Source organism: Canis lupus, chromosome 5 (assembly GCF_003254725.2).
Source record: "Canis lupus dingo isolate Sandy chromosome 5, ASM325472v2, whole genome shotgun sequence".
In the NCBI taxonomy this organism is placed as follows: domain Eukaryota; kingdom Metazoa; phylum Chordata; class Mammalia; order Carnivora; family Canidae; genus Canis; species Canis lupus.
This window is the reverse complement of record NC_064247.1, coordinates 55,234,009-55,251,935: the sequence shown is the minus strand read 5'-3', so window position 1 is coordinate 55,251,935 and position 17,927 is coordinate 55,234,009. Positions and strand designations below refer to the sequence as shown.

Genomic DNA, 17,927 nt, shown 5'->3' with positions numbered 1-17,927 from the left:
TCCCTCTGCCTGTGTCTCTGCCTCTCTCTTTCTCTGTATCTAATAAAAATAAGTAAAAAAATAAAATATTTCTAACATACAGGAAAGCACAAAGAAGGATGAAACTAACACTGACATACCCATCATGCTACTTTTTCAAATCTTTCTAATGGGGTCATATTACTCATGCATTTTTTTACAACGTACTTTTTTTTCATTCATCTTTGTTCTGAGATCTACCCACATTGATGCTTCGACCTCCTATTCCTTCTTAAAAACTACAGATTCTGTGTGTAAACACACCACAATTCACTTCTCTCTTCTCCTGCTGATATTTGGTGGCTCCTAAATATTTGCTATTACAAGCACTGCTGCTGCAGCGAATAATGTTCTCCTTTGTCTTCTTTCATATTGGCGAGTTTCTTGAAGACCATACACGTCGGAGTGGAACTGCTAAGTGTCAGGGTACGAGTCTCTTCGAAGGGCTCCCAGTCCTGTACCACTCACATCCCCACCAGGCATACAAAAGTTTCCATTACTGTGCACATTCTTGACAACTCTTGATATCCATGTTTCTGAAGATCTGATTTAAGAGTATGCCACAAACCCTCAAATGGCTTCACACTCAAGTAAAAGCTGAAGTCCTCATTGTGACCAAGACTCCACACAACTTGCTCCCCGACATCTTCTCTCTGACCTCATCTGCTAGGTCCCCTTCTTTCCTCTGGCCCGGTCACGCTAGTCTCTGCTGTTCTCAGAGCACACACTAAGCAAGGTCCTGCCTCAGAGGCTGTGTGCTTGCTGTGCTCACTGCTTCAGATGCCTTCCCCTTAGATATCCACATGGACTGCTGCCACTTCCTTCAGGCCTTTACAGTTAAATTCACCACTTACTTTTTTTTTTAATTTTTAAAAAAAGATTTTATCTATTTATTCATGATAGACATAGAGAGAGAGAGAAAGAGGGGCAGAGACACAGGCAGAGGGATAAGCAGGCTCCATCCCGGGAGCCCAATGTGGGACTCGATCCCGAGACCCCAGGATCACGCCCTGGGCCAAAGGCAGGCGCCAAACTGCTGAGCCACCCAGGGATCTCCCCCCACCCTTTTTTTTAAATTTCAAATCCACCCACCCACCCAAACATTTCCTGTCCTTTAAATTTTTCACCTTGGCATTTGTCACTAGCATATGTATTTGACTTACTTTGTTTATTGTTAAACTCAGTAGATTCTAAACTACCTTAAAACAAGGATTTTTGTCTGTTTGTCTCACTGCTGTATCTCCAATGCCTAAAATAGCTGAGTGCTCAGTATTTGTTTAATTAATTAAATGAAGACAAGCCGATTTGTACATGTTAGCTAAAATGATGAATATAATATGATATCTTATTTTGTTTTTATTTTCCTGATTATCGGTGGGGCTAAAGCATCTTTTCATATATTTGTTGGCCATTTGGGTTTCCTTTTCTGTGAATTGCTCATTTCCCCCCAGAACTTATCATTGGTTTTATTCTTATAATTGGTAGGAATTCTAAACATATTATTGCTTTTCCTCTCTTGTTGCTAATAAGAATTGCAAATATTATCTCTGGGTTTTTTTCCCTTTGCTATGGTTTATTTTGTGGTGTAGAAAATTTATATTTTAGTTTACATGTAGTCAAATTCATTGATCTCTACTTCCAATTCTACAGATTGGCACTTCTGTCATCTTTTTCCTGACCACCTGCCTCTCTCCCACCTCCCCCTCCAATGCCCAGTTCTCTCTGCTATCAAACACTTTACTTATATAGTATCTCCTTTTTTTTTTAACCATGTCTATAAGCTCATGAAGCTAATAGTGTTGTGGAAACAAGCAAGCTTTGGGTTCAAATCCTGGCTTTGCCATGAGAGGCAGCAGAGCAGAATGATGAAGAATATAGGTTATGAGCTGAGCTCAGCCACTTACTGGCTATATGATCTTAGTCAAGATACTTAACCTCTCGTGACTCAGTGTCTTCATCCATACAATGGGGATAATAAGAGTACCTACCTTATAATGTTGGGGTTGCTATGAGGATGAAGTGAGTTATTACAGATTCTTCACCAACAATACTGGTACGTAGTAAGCACTGCGTATGTTTGCTGGTGTTGTTTTCATTGTTAATTCTGTGACTATGGGCAAGCTATCCTCTCCAAAATTCCATTTTTTCTTTTGTAAGACAAGGCTACCTCAGAGTGTGGGAAATAAAACAGTAACACAGGGCTGAGCTCTTGCTGGTGAGGCACTCAGCAGATGTTAGTTCTCTCCTTTCTCTCTTCCTGGGGGTGGAGACTATGACTTTATCTTTAAATCTTGTCTATAGCATAAAATAAGGTGCTCAAAAATTGCTAGCATGCTTACTCTGTGCCAGGCCTCTGCCAGGCACTGACAACACAGATCACTCAGATACACAACCTGTCTCTCAAGATCTCAGAAGAATGAATGAGAGAGCTAGGAAGAGAAACCGCTTTGGCAACATTCAGATAAGAGACATGGGCCATGTGCTTTGCTTTGCACACAATGTTCCCTGGTGCTCCAGGCACTGCACCAACATCTTGCTGGAGCTTTGGGTGCAGCCAGAGAGAGAAACTATTCGGAAGGAGCCTCTCCTCAGCCTCCTCCACAGCAGTTCTGCTTTCAGTGGTTCCAGATATTGGACATCCATGCCAGTTGATAAAAAGGTCATGTAACTTAAAATCACCAGGCAAATAGAATAAAGATGGGTTTTATGTAACACTAAACTAGTTCTAGTTCTACCTTTTTAGTTTGATACCTCTCAGCCACGGTTTCCTCACAGGAAAAAATGTCTCGGTGTAAGGACTGAACAGGGTATGCAGTCACTGACACAGTAGATCCTCATGAATTCTTTCTCCTCTTATAATTAACATAGGTACAAAATACGTAACATATCACTCTAATATTATTTAGGATTAAGCATACATATCACTCACTGAGCCTCATGGCTACCTCATTTGAGAAATGGAGATAATAATAGCTACCCAAAAGGTTGCTGCAAGAATTAAATGTGACCATGTATGCAGAGCACCTGCACACAGAAAGCATCTGGAGCTGTTGGCTCTCTTCTCCCTTCAAACATGGAAGTCCACAGCTGTGGGAGCCCTTTCTCTCAGGAATGCTGGATGGACTCTGACTTTTTCTCAGACAGCAGGGAGGTCAAGGATGCCAGTCATGCCCCTACCCTTCCCTCTTACAGACTTCCAGTGCTGCTGGCTGAATCCCAAGGAGAGCCAGCTCATCGGAAGGCAGAGTTTACTTTATTTAATTTTACTTTATTTAACTCATCTCAAGTTTGTAGTGTCATTTGAAGACCTTCAAATGGACATACTACTTGTAACCACAGCATTTATATAACACAGAATTGCATTTTCCCCAAAGTTTTTTGCAAAGGTTGTTACTGACGTTCAAAAGAGTTGAATAAAATGTTGCATGCCCCTCCAACAGTGCATTTCCCTGACTTTTCAGGCAACCGGCATGCTCACCTGAATTCAACAGGTGCACGGTAAAGAATCAAAACGGTGCTATACATACCATAAAGATCTGGATTGCTGCGGATATACAGCCTCACAAAGTTTTTTCCTGGTATGGGCAAAAGAGACCCTTTTATTCTGTCAAAGACCTAGAAAATAACACAGCAATAAGTCTATTGAAGATTTCTGTACAGTTTAATAAATTCAAATACTGCAAAATTGAAACTCTGTTATTACAATCTTTATAGTGAGAGTATTTTCAAATGCCAATAACCTTTTACTTTTCTAAGACCATAACCAGTATACAAAAGCTTTCGTGTTATGTGATTGTTTAACCATTAAAGACACAAGTCTCCATTACATGTGAAAAGAAAGGTGAAACTGGTTTACAAACCTGGTAAGTGTCTACATCAAAGAATGTTTGATAGTATTCAAATGTCCAGAAGGGGGAGCTTTTCTTCTGTCCAGCAAGTAACTGTCAGAGGTAAAATCAAATAAAATGAACACAGAAGCAGTTTTCTTACATCAGCCATGCAGACACTAGGAACTGATCTAATGGAAAATCAAGATGTATTGATTTGGAGCTCTTCTGCATTCATCATCCACTTTGCAATAGCCCTGCCCAACAGCCTGATAGAAAACAAGCATCCGTTTTGAAGTCACACCCAAAGGTTTCAATTCCTGGTCTGTCCACCAGGGAGAGACTTGTCAAATCACTAGACTGGGTTCTCTAAAAAAGTACAGTGAACAAGATCCACCTCAAAGGATTATAGAAAGGATTAGCTCAGTTATATATAATAGGTATCAGGTATATAACATATATATATATATATGCATATATACACACACAAACATGTACATACAGAAGGCAGTCTATCTTTTACTACCCAACCTCCTCAAGATTCTTACTACTATCACCACTGAATTCCTAAAAATCTGATCTACTGATTTATTCTCACATACTTAAAACTTAAGATATACTGCTCTGACAAAAAACCCCCACAAAATTCCAATTTAGAAGGAGCACATATCTATCCCAACAGTACAGCTAAATAGCAGAATGTAAGCCCCTTGCCAGGTACTGTGATTGCCACTTCAGATCTTTCATAAGGATTCATACAGCAAAAGGCACAGATGGCCTGTGAGGAGCTCTGCAGGACAAGGGAAGGTGCTATGAGGAGATATTTTTTGTTCTTTAAAAGGAAAACTTTTGGGGCACCTGGATAGCTCAATGGTTGAGTGTCTGCCTTTGGCTCAGGTCATGATTCTGGGGTCCTGAGATCAAGTCCCGCATCGGGCTCCCCATAGGGAGCCTGCTTCTCCCTCTGCCTATGTCTCTGCCTCTCTCTATGTGTTTCTCATGAATAAATAAATAAAATCTTAAATAAATAAATAAATAAATAAATAAATAAATAAATAAATAAAGATGGAAAACTTTTCCATAATTAAAATTGTCCAATAGTGGCACTGGCTGCTTTCCATGGTAATGAATAGACCTCTTCTGGAGGTATTCAAGTGTTGCCTTTCTGACATATCACAAACAGCATTAATATCTTGGGAGGGAAGCTGAGACAGAGGAAACTGAAGGTTCTTTCAAACTCTAGTATTATAAGATATTGAACTCTAGAGACCCATGTTCCCTAAATTAGGACAAGGAATTAAGTATCTATCATAGACTATTGGTAACATCTTCCCAATTCCCAGACAAATTAAGATAATGGATAGAATGTTTCAATTTTAAGATTTTTTTTCCCTTAATACATTTCTCAAACTTTTGATGCCTGCTGTTGCTCAGTGTGATGGTTAATTTTATGTGTCAATTTGTCTAGGCCTAGAACCCAGATATTTGGTCAGACATTAGTCTGGATGTTTCTGTGATGCTGTTTTTGGATAAGCTATACATTTAAATTAGTGGACTTTCTGAGTAAAGCAGATTGCCTTCCATAATGTGGGTGGGCCACGACCAATCAGGTGAAGGCCTGAACAGAACAAAAAGCCAACCTCTCTGAGCAAGAGGGACTTCTCTAGCAGACTGCTTTTGGAATTCATCTGCAATACCAGCTCTTCCTGGGTCTACAGCAGAATGTCTTTAACTCAAACTCAAACTCCTTCCTGAGTCTCAGCCTACTAGCCTTTTCCATCAGATTTTGGATGCACTAAGCATCCACAATCACATGAACCAATTTTTAAAAACAAACCTCTTTTGGAGCACCTGGATGGCTCAGTCAGATGAGTGTCGAACTCTTGGTATCCGCTCAGGTCATGATCTTGGTGTTGTGGGATCGAGCCCACTTTGGGTTCTGGGCTCAGCACAGAGTCTGCTCTCTCTCTTCCTCCACCCCTCCCCCCACTGCCACTCTCTCTCTCTCTCTAAAATAAATCAATCTTTTTTAAAAATTAAAAAAATAAACCTCTTTCTCAAGGTACCTAGGTGGCTCAGTCAGCTGAGCATCCAATTTTTGGTTTCATCTCAGATCATGATCTCGTGGGTTGTGAGATCAAGCCCTGGTGGAGAAGTCTACTTGAAGATTCTCTCCCTCTACCCTTCCCCCCATGTGTGCACTTGTGTGAAATAAATAAATCCCTCTTTTTAAAAAATTTTAAAAAATAAACAAACCTCTTTCTATATTCACACTGTATTGGTTCTATTTTTCTGGAGAACTCTAAGTAGTTGCATATATTGAGGCAAGTTATTTAAACCTTGTGCCTCAAGTTTGTCCTTTGTAAAATGAGGATAAGAACAGTTCCTGGCATACAGAATTGTTTTGAGGATCAAATAAGATGATCCAAGTAAGGAACTTTAAATGGTGTCTGATAGCTATTAAGCACAGAATAAACATTTGCTATGTAATGATAATGATGACAATGGTCAATATACTATTTTCTTATATCAGATGAGAAAAGCCAGTCATAAGGAAGTCCAAGTACCTTAGCAAGACCACAGAGCTATTCCTACTGGCTGACCCAGGATTCAAAGTTAGGCTCCTAGGTCTAAGCTCCTGCCACAGTATCTAACATATAAGGGTATTTAATTTAGTATAAACTTCAGTACCTATTTTGACATTTCATGGAGTCTGACAAAGAGCACCTGGCACCCAAGAGCTAAACTATTTCATGAGTCTGTGGACTCAATGCTATAAACTGTGTGCTCCTCTAGAGTACCACAGTCATGGCTGCATTTATAAAATATTAACAAAAATACTATTTTTCTGGAACACACTAGCAGTATACATGGAAATAAAGCTTTGTGATCAAAACCAGCCACCTGATATTCACTGTTCATCCAGATGCAGGAATCTAGAAGTGTTCCTGGAATCCTTGCTCTCTCTTCCTCACCCGTTTCCCACCAAGTCCTACTGAGCCACCTGAGCCACCCCCTAACCACCTGTGTCCAACTCTAGTTTTGGCTTCATCACTTCTAGCCTAGACCACCTTCACAGTCTTCTACCTGGCCTTCTGGCCTCCAGTCCATCTCCTTCCAATTTACACCCCACAGGTCACCCATACCTTTATCTTTAAACTTACCTGGCCATATCATCTAAAATATGTCAGTAGCTTCATCAGAAGCTTCTAGAATACAATTCCTACTCATTCGGTTGAGCCCTTGCAGAGCTTTGGAGCCTCACCTCCTGTCTGCACCTATATTTTGCTCCCAATATATGCAAAGATGGGAAACATGCTGTGTATACCATGTTTTTTTTTTTTTTAAGATTTATTTATTTATTCATTCAGAGAGAGAGAGACAGGCAGAGGGAGAAGCAGGCTCCATGCAGGGAGCCCGACGTGGGACTCGATCCTGGGTCTCCAGGATCACACCCTGGGCTGCAGGTGGCGCCAAACCGCTGTGCCACTGGGGCTGCCCTATACCATGTTTTTTTGAGCCTCTTTGGCTTCACCAAAACAGCTCCCTTTGCCTGGATCACCCTTCTCCACCTTCTTCCCTTGGCTGCCTCCTACCCTTGTTCCAAGACTCAGTTTAGTGATCAACCTCCACAATACCCCCACTCTGCTCCCACAACCCCACTATTCCTTCCACCAGCACACTTCCTGTAGGTAACAACAGCTGTGTGCCTATCTCTCCCTTGGAGGCAGAGGCCACATGTGATCTACCTTTTGGGCTGTCACTGCCCAGCTCTCTATGTGGCACACAGGAGGCAGTGAATAAATGCATGAAGGAGCTTTTAAAACATTAAAAGGAAAACCAATGTTAAAGGCAAGTTCAAACCTCAGTTTTGTCAGAGTCATCATTTCCCAGCAACTCATCATCCTCTTCTCCCCCTGAGCCTCTTGGGAGTCCTGGTTGGTGTGTCGGGCTTTCACTAGGACCTTCAATGTGTATCGTAGTAGCACCTGGATTTGCTGCTGGAGAAGTGGCTGCATCACCAAATTCTGAAAGCAATTGGAGACCTTACTCACAGAGGAAATGCTGTACTTTTCATTTAAAGACAAACTGCTACAACCTCGACTTTGCTACAGACTATTTGATACAAATGGCAAAAAGCTCTGAAAAAAGAAAACTCATCTAGAAATCAAGCTGCCTTAGAAAAAGGATTATGAAGACAACACAATTTGCAGTCATATTTGGATTTTATTCCTGGCTCAGCCACTTATTAACAAAATGGCCTGAGTAAGTAACTCAACCTCTATAAGCCTCAGTATTCTCATCTATCCAATGGGAAGAACAATATTTTCAGAGAATTTGGGGAAAGTTAGAAGTAAAGTCCTTCACAGAGTAGCTGCCCCATAGCAAATACCCAACCTAAACCTCACTTCTTTGATTCAAGTTCAAAAAAATTTAATGGAAGTTATTTTTTCCAACAAGTCCTATGAAATCACAATGGAAAATATAGGGTCAAAAGTGAAAGTAGAAACCACAGAATAAATATCACTCATAGTCCTACTACATAAAGGCAAACACTAATAATTTTTGGTATTTTTCCATTTCTCTATATAGTGACTCTGTAAGATTCATGCCAGTGATGAACATTCATTCATTCAACAAATATTTACTGTATGCGTACAATGTGCCAAACACTGATCTAGGATGTGATACTATATAAACAATTTTGTATCCTGCCCTGTTGACTGAAGATTATAAAAAATTGATTTTTTCATTTTATATCAGTCTTTATAATAATCATTTTTATAACTACATAATATTCCATAAGCTAGGAGGTGGAGGGAGTGTGAATTGGAGACTGTGAATTGGATGTTTGGAGTGTTTCCAACTTTTCGTTATAAAAATAACACTGTAAGAAATGTTTGCATAGAAAAAGCTCTTATTACCTATGAACACCTATCACTGCAGTCACCAGGACAAAGGGCACAAATCATTCATAAGGCTCTTAAGCCAGAGTGATAAACTGCTTTCCAAAAGAACCTCAACTATTCACATCCACCAGCAATGATCGAGACTTCCTATCTCCGGGTATTCTAACAAACTTTATTTAGCTGCTCTTGAATAAAAACTCAAAGCATCTCTGAGTCTTGGCAGGATTAAATAAGAGTACCAGCAGGGCACTATTATAAAACTACAAGCATAGGGACGCCTGGGTGGCTCAGCTGGTTGAGCATCTGCCTTTGGCTCAGGTCATGATCCTGGGGTCCTGGGATGGAGCCTCGCACGGGGGCTACATACTCAGCAGAGAGTCTGCCTCTCCCTCTGCTCCTCCCCCCTGCTTGTGTGCACTCTCTCTCTCTCAAACAAATAAAGTATTAAAAAATAGAAATAATGATAAAAAGTAAAACTATAAGCATAGCATGAATCCTATGACTGGCAGTAGGATGGGGCTCTAGGATAATTGAGCTCACTCCTACTGTCTTTCAGCTATGTAAACAGTTTTATACAGAGAATCAGAGTGACTAAAATTAATTAGGTGGCTGATGTATAATAATTAGTCAAGCCTCCTTCTGCAATGTTAAAGCAGCATGAAGCTCTGGAGTGAGACGGTCCTTTGTTAAAGTGAGGACTAACACTCCATGATCTCTGGCAAATGGCTGTATCTCTGAGTTTCTGTATCTAAAACGTAGATAACATCTATCTTACAGACAGATTTTGAAGATGAGATAATAATAAATATTGTCATACCTACCACTTATTGACTGGACAGGGCACTAACATTGAAAAAGATGGCCACAACTGAGGGTATCCGATAGAGGGAGGTACACTTAAGTCTCATATTTAAAAAACAGTACAGTTCAGGGGCACCTGGGTGCCTCAGTCGGTTAAGTGTCTCCCTTTGACTCAGGTCATGATCTCAGGATCCTGGGATCAAGCCCCACATTGGGCTCCCTGCTCGGTGGGGAGCCTGCTTCTCTCTCTCTCTCTCTCTCTCCCCTGCTTGTGCTCTCTCACTTTCTCTCTCTCAAATAAATAAAATCCTTAAAATAATAAATAAAAATAAAAACCAGTAGTTCAGCAGGTAGAAGGGCATGCCAGAAGGAGGAAGAGAGGGTCACTTTGGGGAGGAAAGGCCAAAGTTGTTCACAGGAGGATGATAACTCATCTATTTGACGGGATTAGGAAAGGCTTCTTGGAGAAGATGCCATAAATGGCAGAAGAATGGAAAAGGATGGCCAGAGAGAGGATGGCATCTCACACAAGAACTAGAAGATGGAAAATGTGTCCCTTGTTTAAGAAACGGCAGGTAACACGGTTTGATTGGCATGTAGCATGCATGTACCTCTCACAGGATGACTGTCCCCACCTTCTGCTCCATATTAGTTATTCATGTCCATCTCAGCTCCTTGAGGGCAAGATTGGTGTGTTCTTTATTTCCATTCCACCAACATTCTCTGCTTCTACATGCTGGCAGGTCCTATGGTATGTGTGGCCTCTGTACGTTTCTTGACTCAATGTCTTCCACCTGAAGGGTCCTGATTGCCACTTTCTCACCTGAACTACCATCTTCCTCAGGTAAACCTTCCGGGATCCCCACAGCATCCTGCATCCTCTTCTAAAGAGCAAAGCCTTAACATTGTTTACCACATCCTTGGTGATCTGGCTCCTGCCTCATCCCCAACCTCACCTTGTGCTAGTTTGCCTTGCCATTTGGGCTCTGGCATGTTGGCCTTCCTTCAATTTACTTGGGAGGGTGTAGGGGTGGGGGTGGAGTCAAACAAACATCTTCCCTCCTCAGGTACTTTGCATATGCTGTTCTCTACACAGAATTTTCTCACACCATAATCACAAAGGATGACCAAGGAGGGCCTCTCAAATGAACTGAGATTTGAACAGAGTGAGGGAGCAAGCTACATGGCTATCTGGAAGAATTCCCAAACAGGAGGATGACACAAAAGCCCTAAGCTGTGGGATCCCTGGGTGGCGCAGCGGTTTGGCGCCTGCCTTTGGCCCAGGGCGCGATCCTGGAGACCCAGGATCGAATCCCACGTCAGGCTCCTGGTGCATGGAGCCTGCTTCTCCCTCTGCCTATGTCTCTGCCTCTCTCTCTCTCTCTCTCTCTCTGTATGACAAAAAAAAAAAAAAAAAAAAAAAAGCCCTAAGCTGTGAGTGTACTTAGTGTCTAGGAGGGGCAGTGACAGGCCCAGGCAGGAAGGGCAGAGAGAGAAACGGCAAGAGTAGCAGGAGAGGAGATTGGAGGGAGCGGAGGGCTGGACCATGTCTGGCTTTCACACCTAGTGAGATGAGAGCCACTGGAAGGTTCTGAAGGAATGATGTGATCTGACTTAGTTTTAAAGGACTACTGGCTGCAAAATGCAGACTGTAAGGGGGCAAGGGAGGAAGCAGGAAGACCAGAAAGAGGGTAAGGGCTATAATCCACACAAGACGTGATGGTGACCTTGAGCATGGGGACAGATACAGGTGATAAGAAGTGGTTAGATGCTGGATGTATACTGAAGATGGGGGTGGATTTTTCTTTAAACATCCCATCTCTTCCTCAGATAGCACTGGCTGTGACGTCAAGCTGTCTGGATTCAAACCCTGCTTTACCACTCATTAACTACATGACCTTTAAGGCAGATTACTTTATTTTTCTGTGCCTGAGTTTCCTCATTGGTAAAACGGGGAGAATAAAATAACTATTTCATAAAGCTAACACAAAGATTAGATGAGCTAATATTTGTAAAGCAAAACAGTGCCTCACACATAGTAAGCACTGTGCCAAGTGTTTACAAGACAAATAAGTATTTGTCGATCCCAAGTCTAGGTCAGGCTCTAGGTTATGAGTGATGAACTGTTCCTCCAGCACTTTCATAGTCTGTGGATACATATTTAAGTGATCTTTACCAAATTAATGTCTCCCCACTAGACCGAAAACTACATAAGGGGGTGAACTGTCTTCCTCTCTCTTCTATCCCTGATTAACTAGAATAACTGCCTGGTTCATAGTCACACTCATAAGATACTTACTGTTTCAATGAAGGAATAACCTGATCACATTTCATCATAATTACCTTTTCACACTTTTATCTACTCCAGGTATGGAAAAAACTTCTCCTTTGTCTTTTTATTTCCTGTATCTAGTAAGTTCTGAGCCCAAAACAGGTGCTCAGTAAATGTGTGTGGAAATGCAGTAACTCTATAAACATTTTTTGCAACCACTGTATTAAATTAACGATGTTACCAATCTGAAAGGTTATTTGGCAAAAAAACAAAAACAAAAAACCAAAAAAAAAAAAAAAAAAAAAAAAAAAAAAACAGCTGGTGTGGACAAAGAGAAAAACTTGGATGTGGCCAACCTTCTTTTACCAAGATGTCTGAAATAATCTCCTTGATATATATGGCAGTATATCAATGAAAACCCATCGCTGAAAAAAAAAAAAAAAAAAAAAAAAAAAAAGAAAACCCATCGCTGTGATGGTGGATATACTGATCATAAAAGGTAGGCACCCAACTGATGTACCTTCAAACTGCAAGTCATCTACAGCTGCCATTCAGCCAGTGGATCTTCTCCCAATTATTAAGAAGAAAATTTGCAGAGTTCTAAAAAGGAAAAATAAATAAACTTCGTAGGATACAAGAATAAAATATACGCAAACGAATCTTGTTTCACTGTGAGAAACGGTACTGATTTCCCTCACCTCCTTTTTTAGTGGGGTGAGGAAAGTCAGATATTATGAAAACTGTCATAAAGAAGCTAACCCTGGGAGGTCCAAAGGTTCCATCCAGTTTCACTCACTCCGTAAGTTAAGGACCAGGCACAGCCTGGAGGTGTTAAGGGTGACGAAGGGGCGGCTGGAGTTTGAGAGGTAGCTATGAGGACAGTGCAGAGCAAAGGCAAGCCAGCCTAGCCAGTGGTTAAGGGCACAGGCTCTGGGGTCAAACAGACCTGGGTTTGATTCCCGATTCTGCTTCTCCTCGGTGTGGGACTGTGGGCTCCTCGGGGCCTCAGTTTTCTCATCTGTAAAATGGGTTCATAATGGTACCGACTCACAACGTGTCAGAGGCCATTAAATGAGACGGTGAGTATAAGTGAGGCGCTTTGTGCACAGCCAAGCAATTAGTAGGCGCTGGAGTGAGGGCGACCCTGCAAGCCTGGGACACCCTGAGCCCAGGCAGGTCGGGGAAAGAGCTGCCCAGGAAGCAGAGGTGTAGTGTTTTAGGGGGAGGAGCTGGGCCGCAGCATCCCGGCTGGCGGGAGATCGCGGGCCCACTCCGTTCCGGGCCGGCTCCGCAGACCCGGCCGCCTCACCTCGCCGAGGGGCTCGGCGTCCAGCCGGTCCCGGGAAGGCTCCGGCCTCCGGTGCTGGGCGCAGGTTCGGGTCCCGCGGAGTTGCCGGAAGCCGGAGATCCGGGGGCGGGCGGGGGGCGGAACCTCCCCGCCTCCTCCGGGCAGAGCCCCGCCTCCTTAAAGAGACCGCAGCTCCGGGAGCGCTTCCTCCTGAGACTCAGCGGCCGCGGCCTACGGAGCGTGCTCCTCCCCCCCCCGCCCCGCCCCGCCCCGCCTCCCCGCCCCTCCGAGACGGAGGTCCGGGTTCTTAAAGAGATAGACCCCGCGGAGAGGAGGCGGGGTTACAGGGCGGGGTGGGTAGGGCAGGGAATTCTCTCGCGTGTGGGGTCTTCTTTCTGTTGGTTTATACCTCTTTCCTGACGGAACTATAAAGTAGCGTCACGAAGGACGGTTGTCAAGAGACAAAGTCATCACTCCCGCGCGTCCTCTGTTGGCCGTAAAAATGCAATTAACCTGTGACGGCGTGGGCGAGGCGAATCCTTCCCGAGTTGTGACTGAGGGATGGAGGGCAGGTGCCGTGTGCTCTCGCGGCCGCCCCACGCCCGGGCGCGCCCCTTCCGCCCCGGGCGGGCGCGCGGGGGCGCGGGGAGGCCCAGGGCTCGCGCACCCCTGGGTCCCGCGGCGCCGCGGGGGCCCGCGAACTACGGAGGTGCCGGCGGCCCCGTGTCGATGCGCCTTGCCCGGCTTTGTGCGTGGCCTGGCGACGCCTACACAGCCCCCCGGATTGAGCGTATTCTCCTGGCAGAGCCGCCTGCCTTGGCCCGGGACCCCGCCAGGACCCGTTTGCCGCCACGGCCTCCTGGGCTTGCCCCTGCCCCCGCGCCTGCTGTCGCCAGCCCATCCTTACCCGCCTGGACGCGCTCTGAGAGCGAGGACCAGGAACGATTGCGGCCTCCGGGTGCCCGGGCCCCGCGCGCAGTAGCTGCTCACTGAACGGGGACTGTAGACTGAACACCTTCTGGCTGTCTGAGCGGCATAAGCCTGATTCGCGGCTCACCCAAGGTGGAAACTGGGACTTTGGCGTCACCACACCCGACCCTGGTGGTCAACTGCAAAGACTTTACATCTGACTAAATCTGAATAAATAAGTATATATGTATGTGTCTTTATGCATGCAGTGTATTTCCTGAACTGGCATCATGATCGGGCTTTACACATGCACGATCTCTAATTCTCAGAACAATCCTGCGAGCTTGAGGTGATTGTCCTCAGTTTACAAAGAGGAAGTTGAGCTTAGAGTACTGCAGTGTTCTTTGGCTGAATGGGTAGCAGGAATGAATCTCAGGGCACAAGTTCGGGTGTGCAAGTATGTCAAACACCTCTTCTACTCCATTTCAGAGCCTCTTGGCCTCACTTGCTGCTTATTTCACCATCATGGATCTTATTGGGCACCAGCAGTTATAACCTAAGTGATCTTCACCCCAAGCCCAAGCCTCAGGCTTCTCATCAGCATCATGGCTTGTGTCTTGGGGGTCATGGATCTGCTGGAACTAGTCAACACGGGGACAGGAGCAACCCAGAAGTGCAGAAGTGAAGAGTGGTTGATGCATCATGGGACACATCTTTGACTAATGGAGTCAACAACTGATGCTTCTCACTTTTTCCCTTCAGACTCTCCTCAGATAGTTCATATTGTTTTCTAACTCTCTTGCAGGATCAAGCAACAAATGCCTTAGGAAGTGATCAATTTGGTGCTGCATCCTTGCAATGGCTCACCTTCCTTCTCTGCTTCATAACCCCTGTCCTTCGCTCCTGGTTCTTGGACTCACACTTGCCAATAAAGTACTCAAATGAGGAACCTACACTAAGGCATGCTGGTGCTAAGAGTGGCCCCAGGAATCAGCTCTCAGGTTGGAATTTTAGAGCTGGACTGCTCAACAGTCAAATGGCAAAAACTCGTCGCTGGTGATAAGTGTATGTGTTGCAGGGGGTGGGGGTGGGGGTGAAAACACCTAGGCTATATATTTCTTCTCTTAGAAACAAATAAAAGTTATATCGATATATTAGTCATCACAATATGTAAGTTTTGGCTCAAAATGAGATGAGAATCAAAGATTACTGGTTTAACTAAAACAGTGATTCTCAGCAGCAGGCTGTTTTGCTCTGAGGAGGTGTTTGGCAATCTCTGAAATCATTTGTGATTGTTACAACTGGTGGAGTGCCACTGGGGTACTCCTGGCCACCATACTTTTGTACATCCTACAGACCACGGGATAGCCCCTCACAACAAAGAATTATCTAATCCAAAATGTCAGTGGCGTCAAGGTTAAAAAACTGAGCTCAAATGTACAGATGTTCCTAACTGGTCTGCCCAAGTAGATGAGCTCAACTGGTGATGCTAATTCTACCTCTACTGCCCTGAGGGGGAAATGAACCAGGGAGAGATGGAAGCCACCCCCACCCTCCCTTAGATAGAATGAGGGAAGGGGAGGGGAAGCTGAGGTACAAGTCTTGCTCTGATGGACAGGGATGGAGGGGGTGAGTGGAGGGGCCACTCTAGTTAGACACTGTGTGTGATCCTGGCTTAGTCCCCCAGCTTTCTCCTGGTGGCCACACAGCTGAGCCATGCTCCAAAGAATAATCTCTTACACCTTCATGAGTGACACTCATCCCAAGGAGAAGGCTGCTGAGACTGTGGGAGCATCTCACTCTGACTCTTGGGGTTGCAGATGAGGGATGGGCAGTTGGTACCACTTTAATTGTTTTCTTTTGGATTCTCAACAGACAGTATTCTTGTCCTTTTTTAATGTGCCTGGTGTTACGGGCTAAGATTATTTGAAGCCACTATGTGGGCAAGAGAGAACTGGAATAGGCCACCTGCACTTGCTCAGTGTAGGCCAGAGCCACCCTACAACAAACAGGACACAAGATTCATATAAGTTTATCCCCCTTCCCCACCCCCAAATTTGATTTTAAAAATGTATAAACTGTGTACATTTAAAAGACAAAACAGGAGGGGCACCTGGGTGGCTCAGTGGTTGAATGTCTACCTTCAGCTCAGGTCGTGATCCCAGGGTCCTGGAACCGAGTCCCACATCAGGCTCCCGGGGGGAAGCCTGCTTCTCTCTCTGCCTATGTCTCTACCTCTCTCTCTGTGTCTCTCATGAATAAATAAATAAAATCTTTAAAAACAAATAAAAAAATAAAAGACAAAGCAAGAGACTTCAAAGACTTTATAAACTGAGTGGGCTAATCCCAGATACTCAGCAGCCAGCAGTATCTGGGAGGCAAGATTGAGAAGTATGGCCTGATGCTCTGTCCCTTAGAGTGGCTTGCATTCTGTTGTGTACCCTCTCTGGTAGGTTAAGTGATTCGGCCTTAGTCACACAGCTAGGTGGATGGAGTTCAGGCCAGTGGTGTGCTGAAGCATTCTCAAACCAGTTCATAAGAGCTGGTTGTTAAATTCTCAGAAATTCTGTGAGCCAGCCATTATTAAAAGTTAAATTATATAAACTTACAGTTAAAGGAATTAAATAAACAATAAATTAACAGCAGAGGTAATAGTGTTCAAAATATGACTTTTAAATATTTTTCTACATTTTACCATTATCTATTCTCCTGAGGTTATATCTATTTTATATAAACAGTGTGCTTCTGATAATCACTTCCCATCTCCACATGCACAGTGGCATCACCTTGGTAGCTTTAAGTCAGCAGTGGTGTGGGACACCCGGGTGGCTCAGCAGTTGAGCGTCTGCCTTCAGCTCAGGGCCTTATCCCAGAATCCAGGATCGAGTCCCACATTGGGCTCCCTGCGAGGAGTCTGCTTCTCCCTCTGCCTATATCTCTGCTTCTCTGTGTGTGTGTCTCTCATGAATAAATAAATAAGCCTAAAAAAAAGTCAGCAGTGGTGGAACTAGTTATATCACAGAAATTGGCAAATGCTACACATCTGGGGTTGATTTATTGTTATGTTAATTGTCTAGACCAGGGCTGGCAATCTTTTTCTGGAAAGTCCAGAATAGTAAATATTTTCAGCTTTGTGGACTGCATAGTCTGTTGCAACTAGTCAACTCTGCTGTTGTAGCACAAAAGCAGACATAGACAAAAGTGTAAATGAATTGGCAGGCTGTATTCCAATAAAGCTTTATTTACAAAAATAGGCAGAGGGCCAGATTTGGCCATAGCCTGCAATTTGCCAATCCCTGTTCTAAATTTAAGAAGATGATGGAGAAAATGTTGAAGTGCAGATTAAATATAACAGTATGTGCTATGCTTGTAGTAGTAATATTGTGAATAACACAAAAAATTAAGGAAGTATTCTTTGAGTATTTGAAAACAAGTTCCTCATATCATGAACAAACAAGCCAAATTTTGAAGTACATGTTCATTTTTTCGCTTTTATCTTCTGCCTTAACTTAAAGGGAAATATTACCAACATTCATGTCCAAACAATCCTGTTCATCAATTGCAGACATAGGTGGGCTGCAGAAAAGTGTTCGGCAATCAATGAAAACATCCTATGAGAATCAATTGGCTATGTGGAATTTGCAGTAACAAATATTTTACATATATATCTTTAAATATTTATTTATTTATTTTTGAGAGGTGTAGGAAGGGCAGAGGGAATCTCAAGCAGACTCCACAGTGAGTGTGGAGCCCCATGTGAGGCTCAATTCCATAATGCCATCATGACCTGAGCAGAAAACAGGAGTCGGATACTCAAATGACTATGCCATCCAGGCACCCCAGGAATATTTTATATTTTATTGTATTGTAATTTGTAAATTGTTCCTTTTTACCAATTTCAG

At 43.6% G+C, this 17,927-nt stretch overlaps 1 protein-coding gene across 3 annotated transcripts in view; it reads right to left on the bottom strand.

Annotated features, from left to right (window-relative positions):
- Window positions 1-14,047, bottom strand: part of YIPF1 (Yip1 domain family member 1) — a 36,886-nt gene extending 22,839 nt beyond the window's left edge. The window contains exons 1-6 of one of the 3 annotated variants that reach the window (XM_035716220.2): window positions 14,024-14,047; window positions 12,775-12,846; window positions 12,349-12,428; window positions 7,710-7,873; window positions 3,879-3,959; window positions 3,546-3,633 (exon numbers count right to left, since the gene is read on the bottom strand). In XM_035716220.2, coding sequence (XP_035572113.1) covers window positions 3,546-3,633; window positions 3,879-3,959; window positions 7,710-7,873; window positions 12,349-12,379 — 364 coding nt within the window. In that variant the 5' untranslated portion in view covers window positions 12,380-12,428; window positions 12,775-12,846; window positions 14,024-14,047. Of the gene's footprint in view, window positions 1-3,545; window positions 3,634-3,878; window positions 3,960-7,709; window positions 7,874-12,348; window positions 12,429-12,774; window positions 12,847-13,137; window positions 13,288-14,023 lie in introns of those variants that run through there. The other 2 variants (XM_025427683.2, XM_025427684.1) reach the window with 2 other exon arrangements.
- Window positions 14,048-17,927: the final 3,880 nt, after the last annotated feature.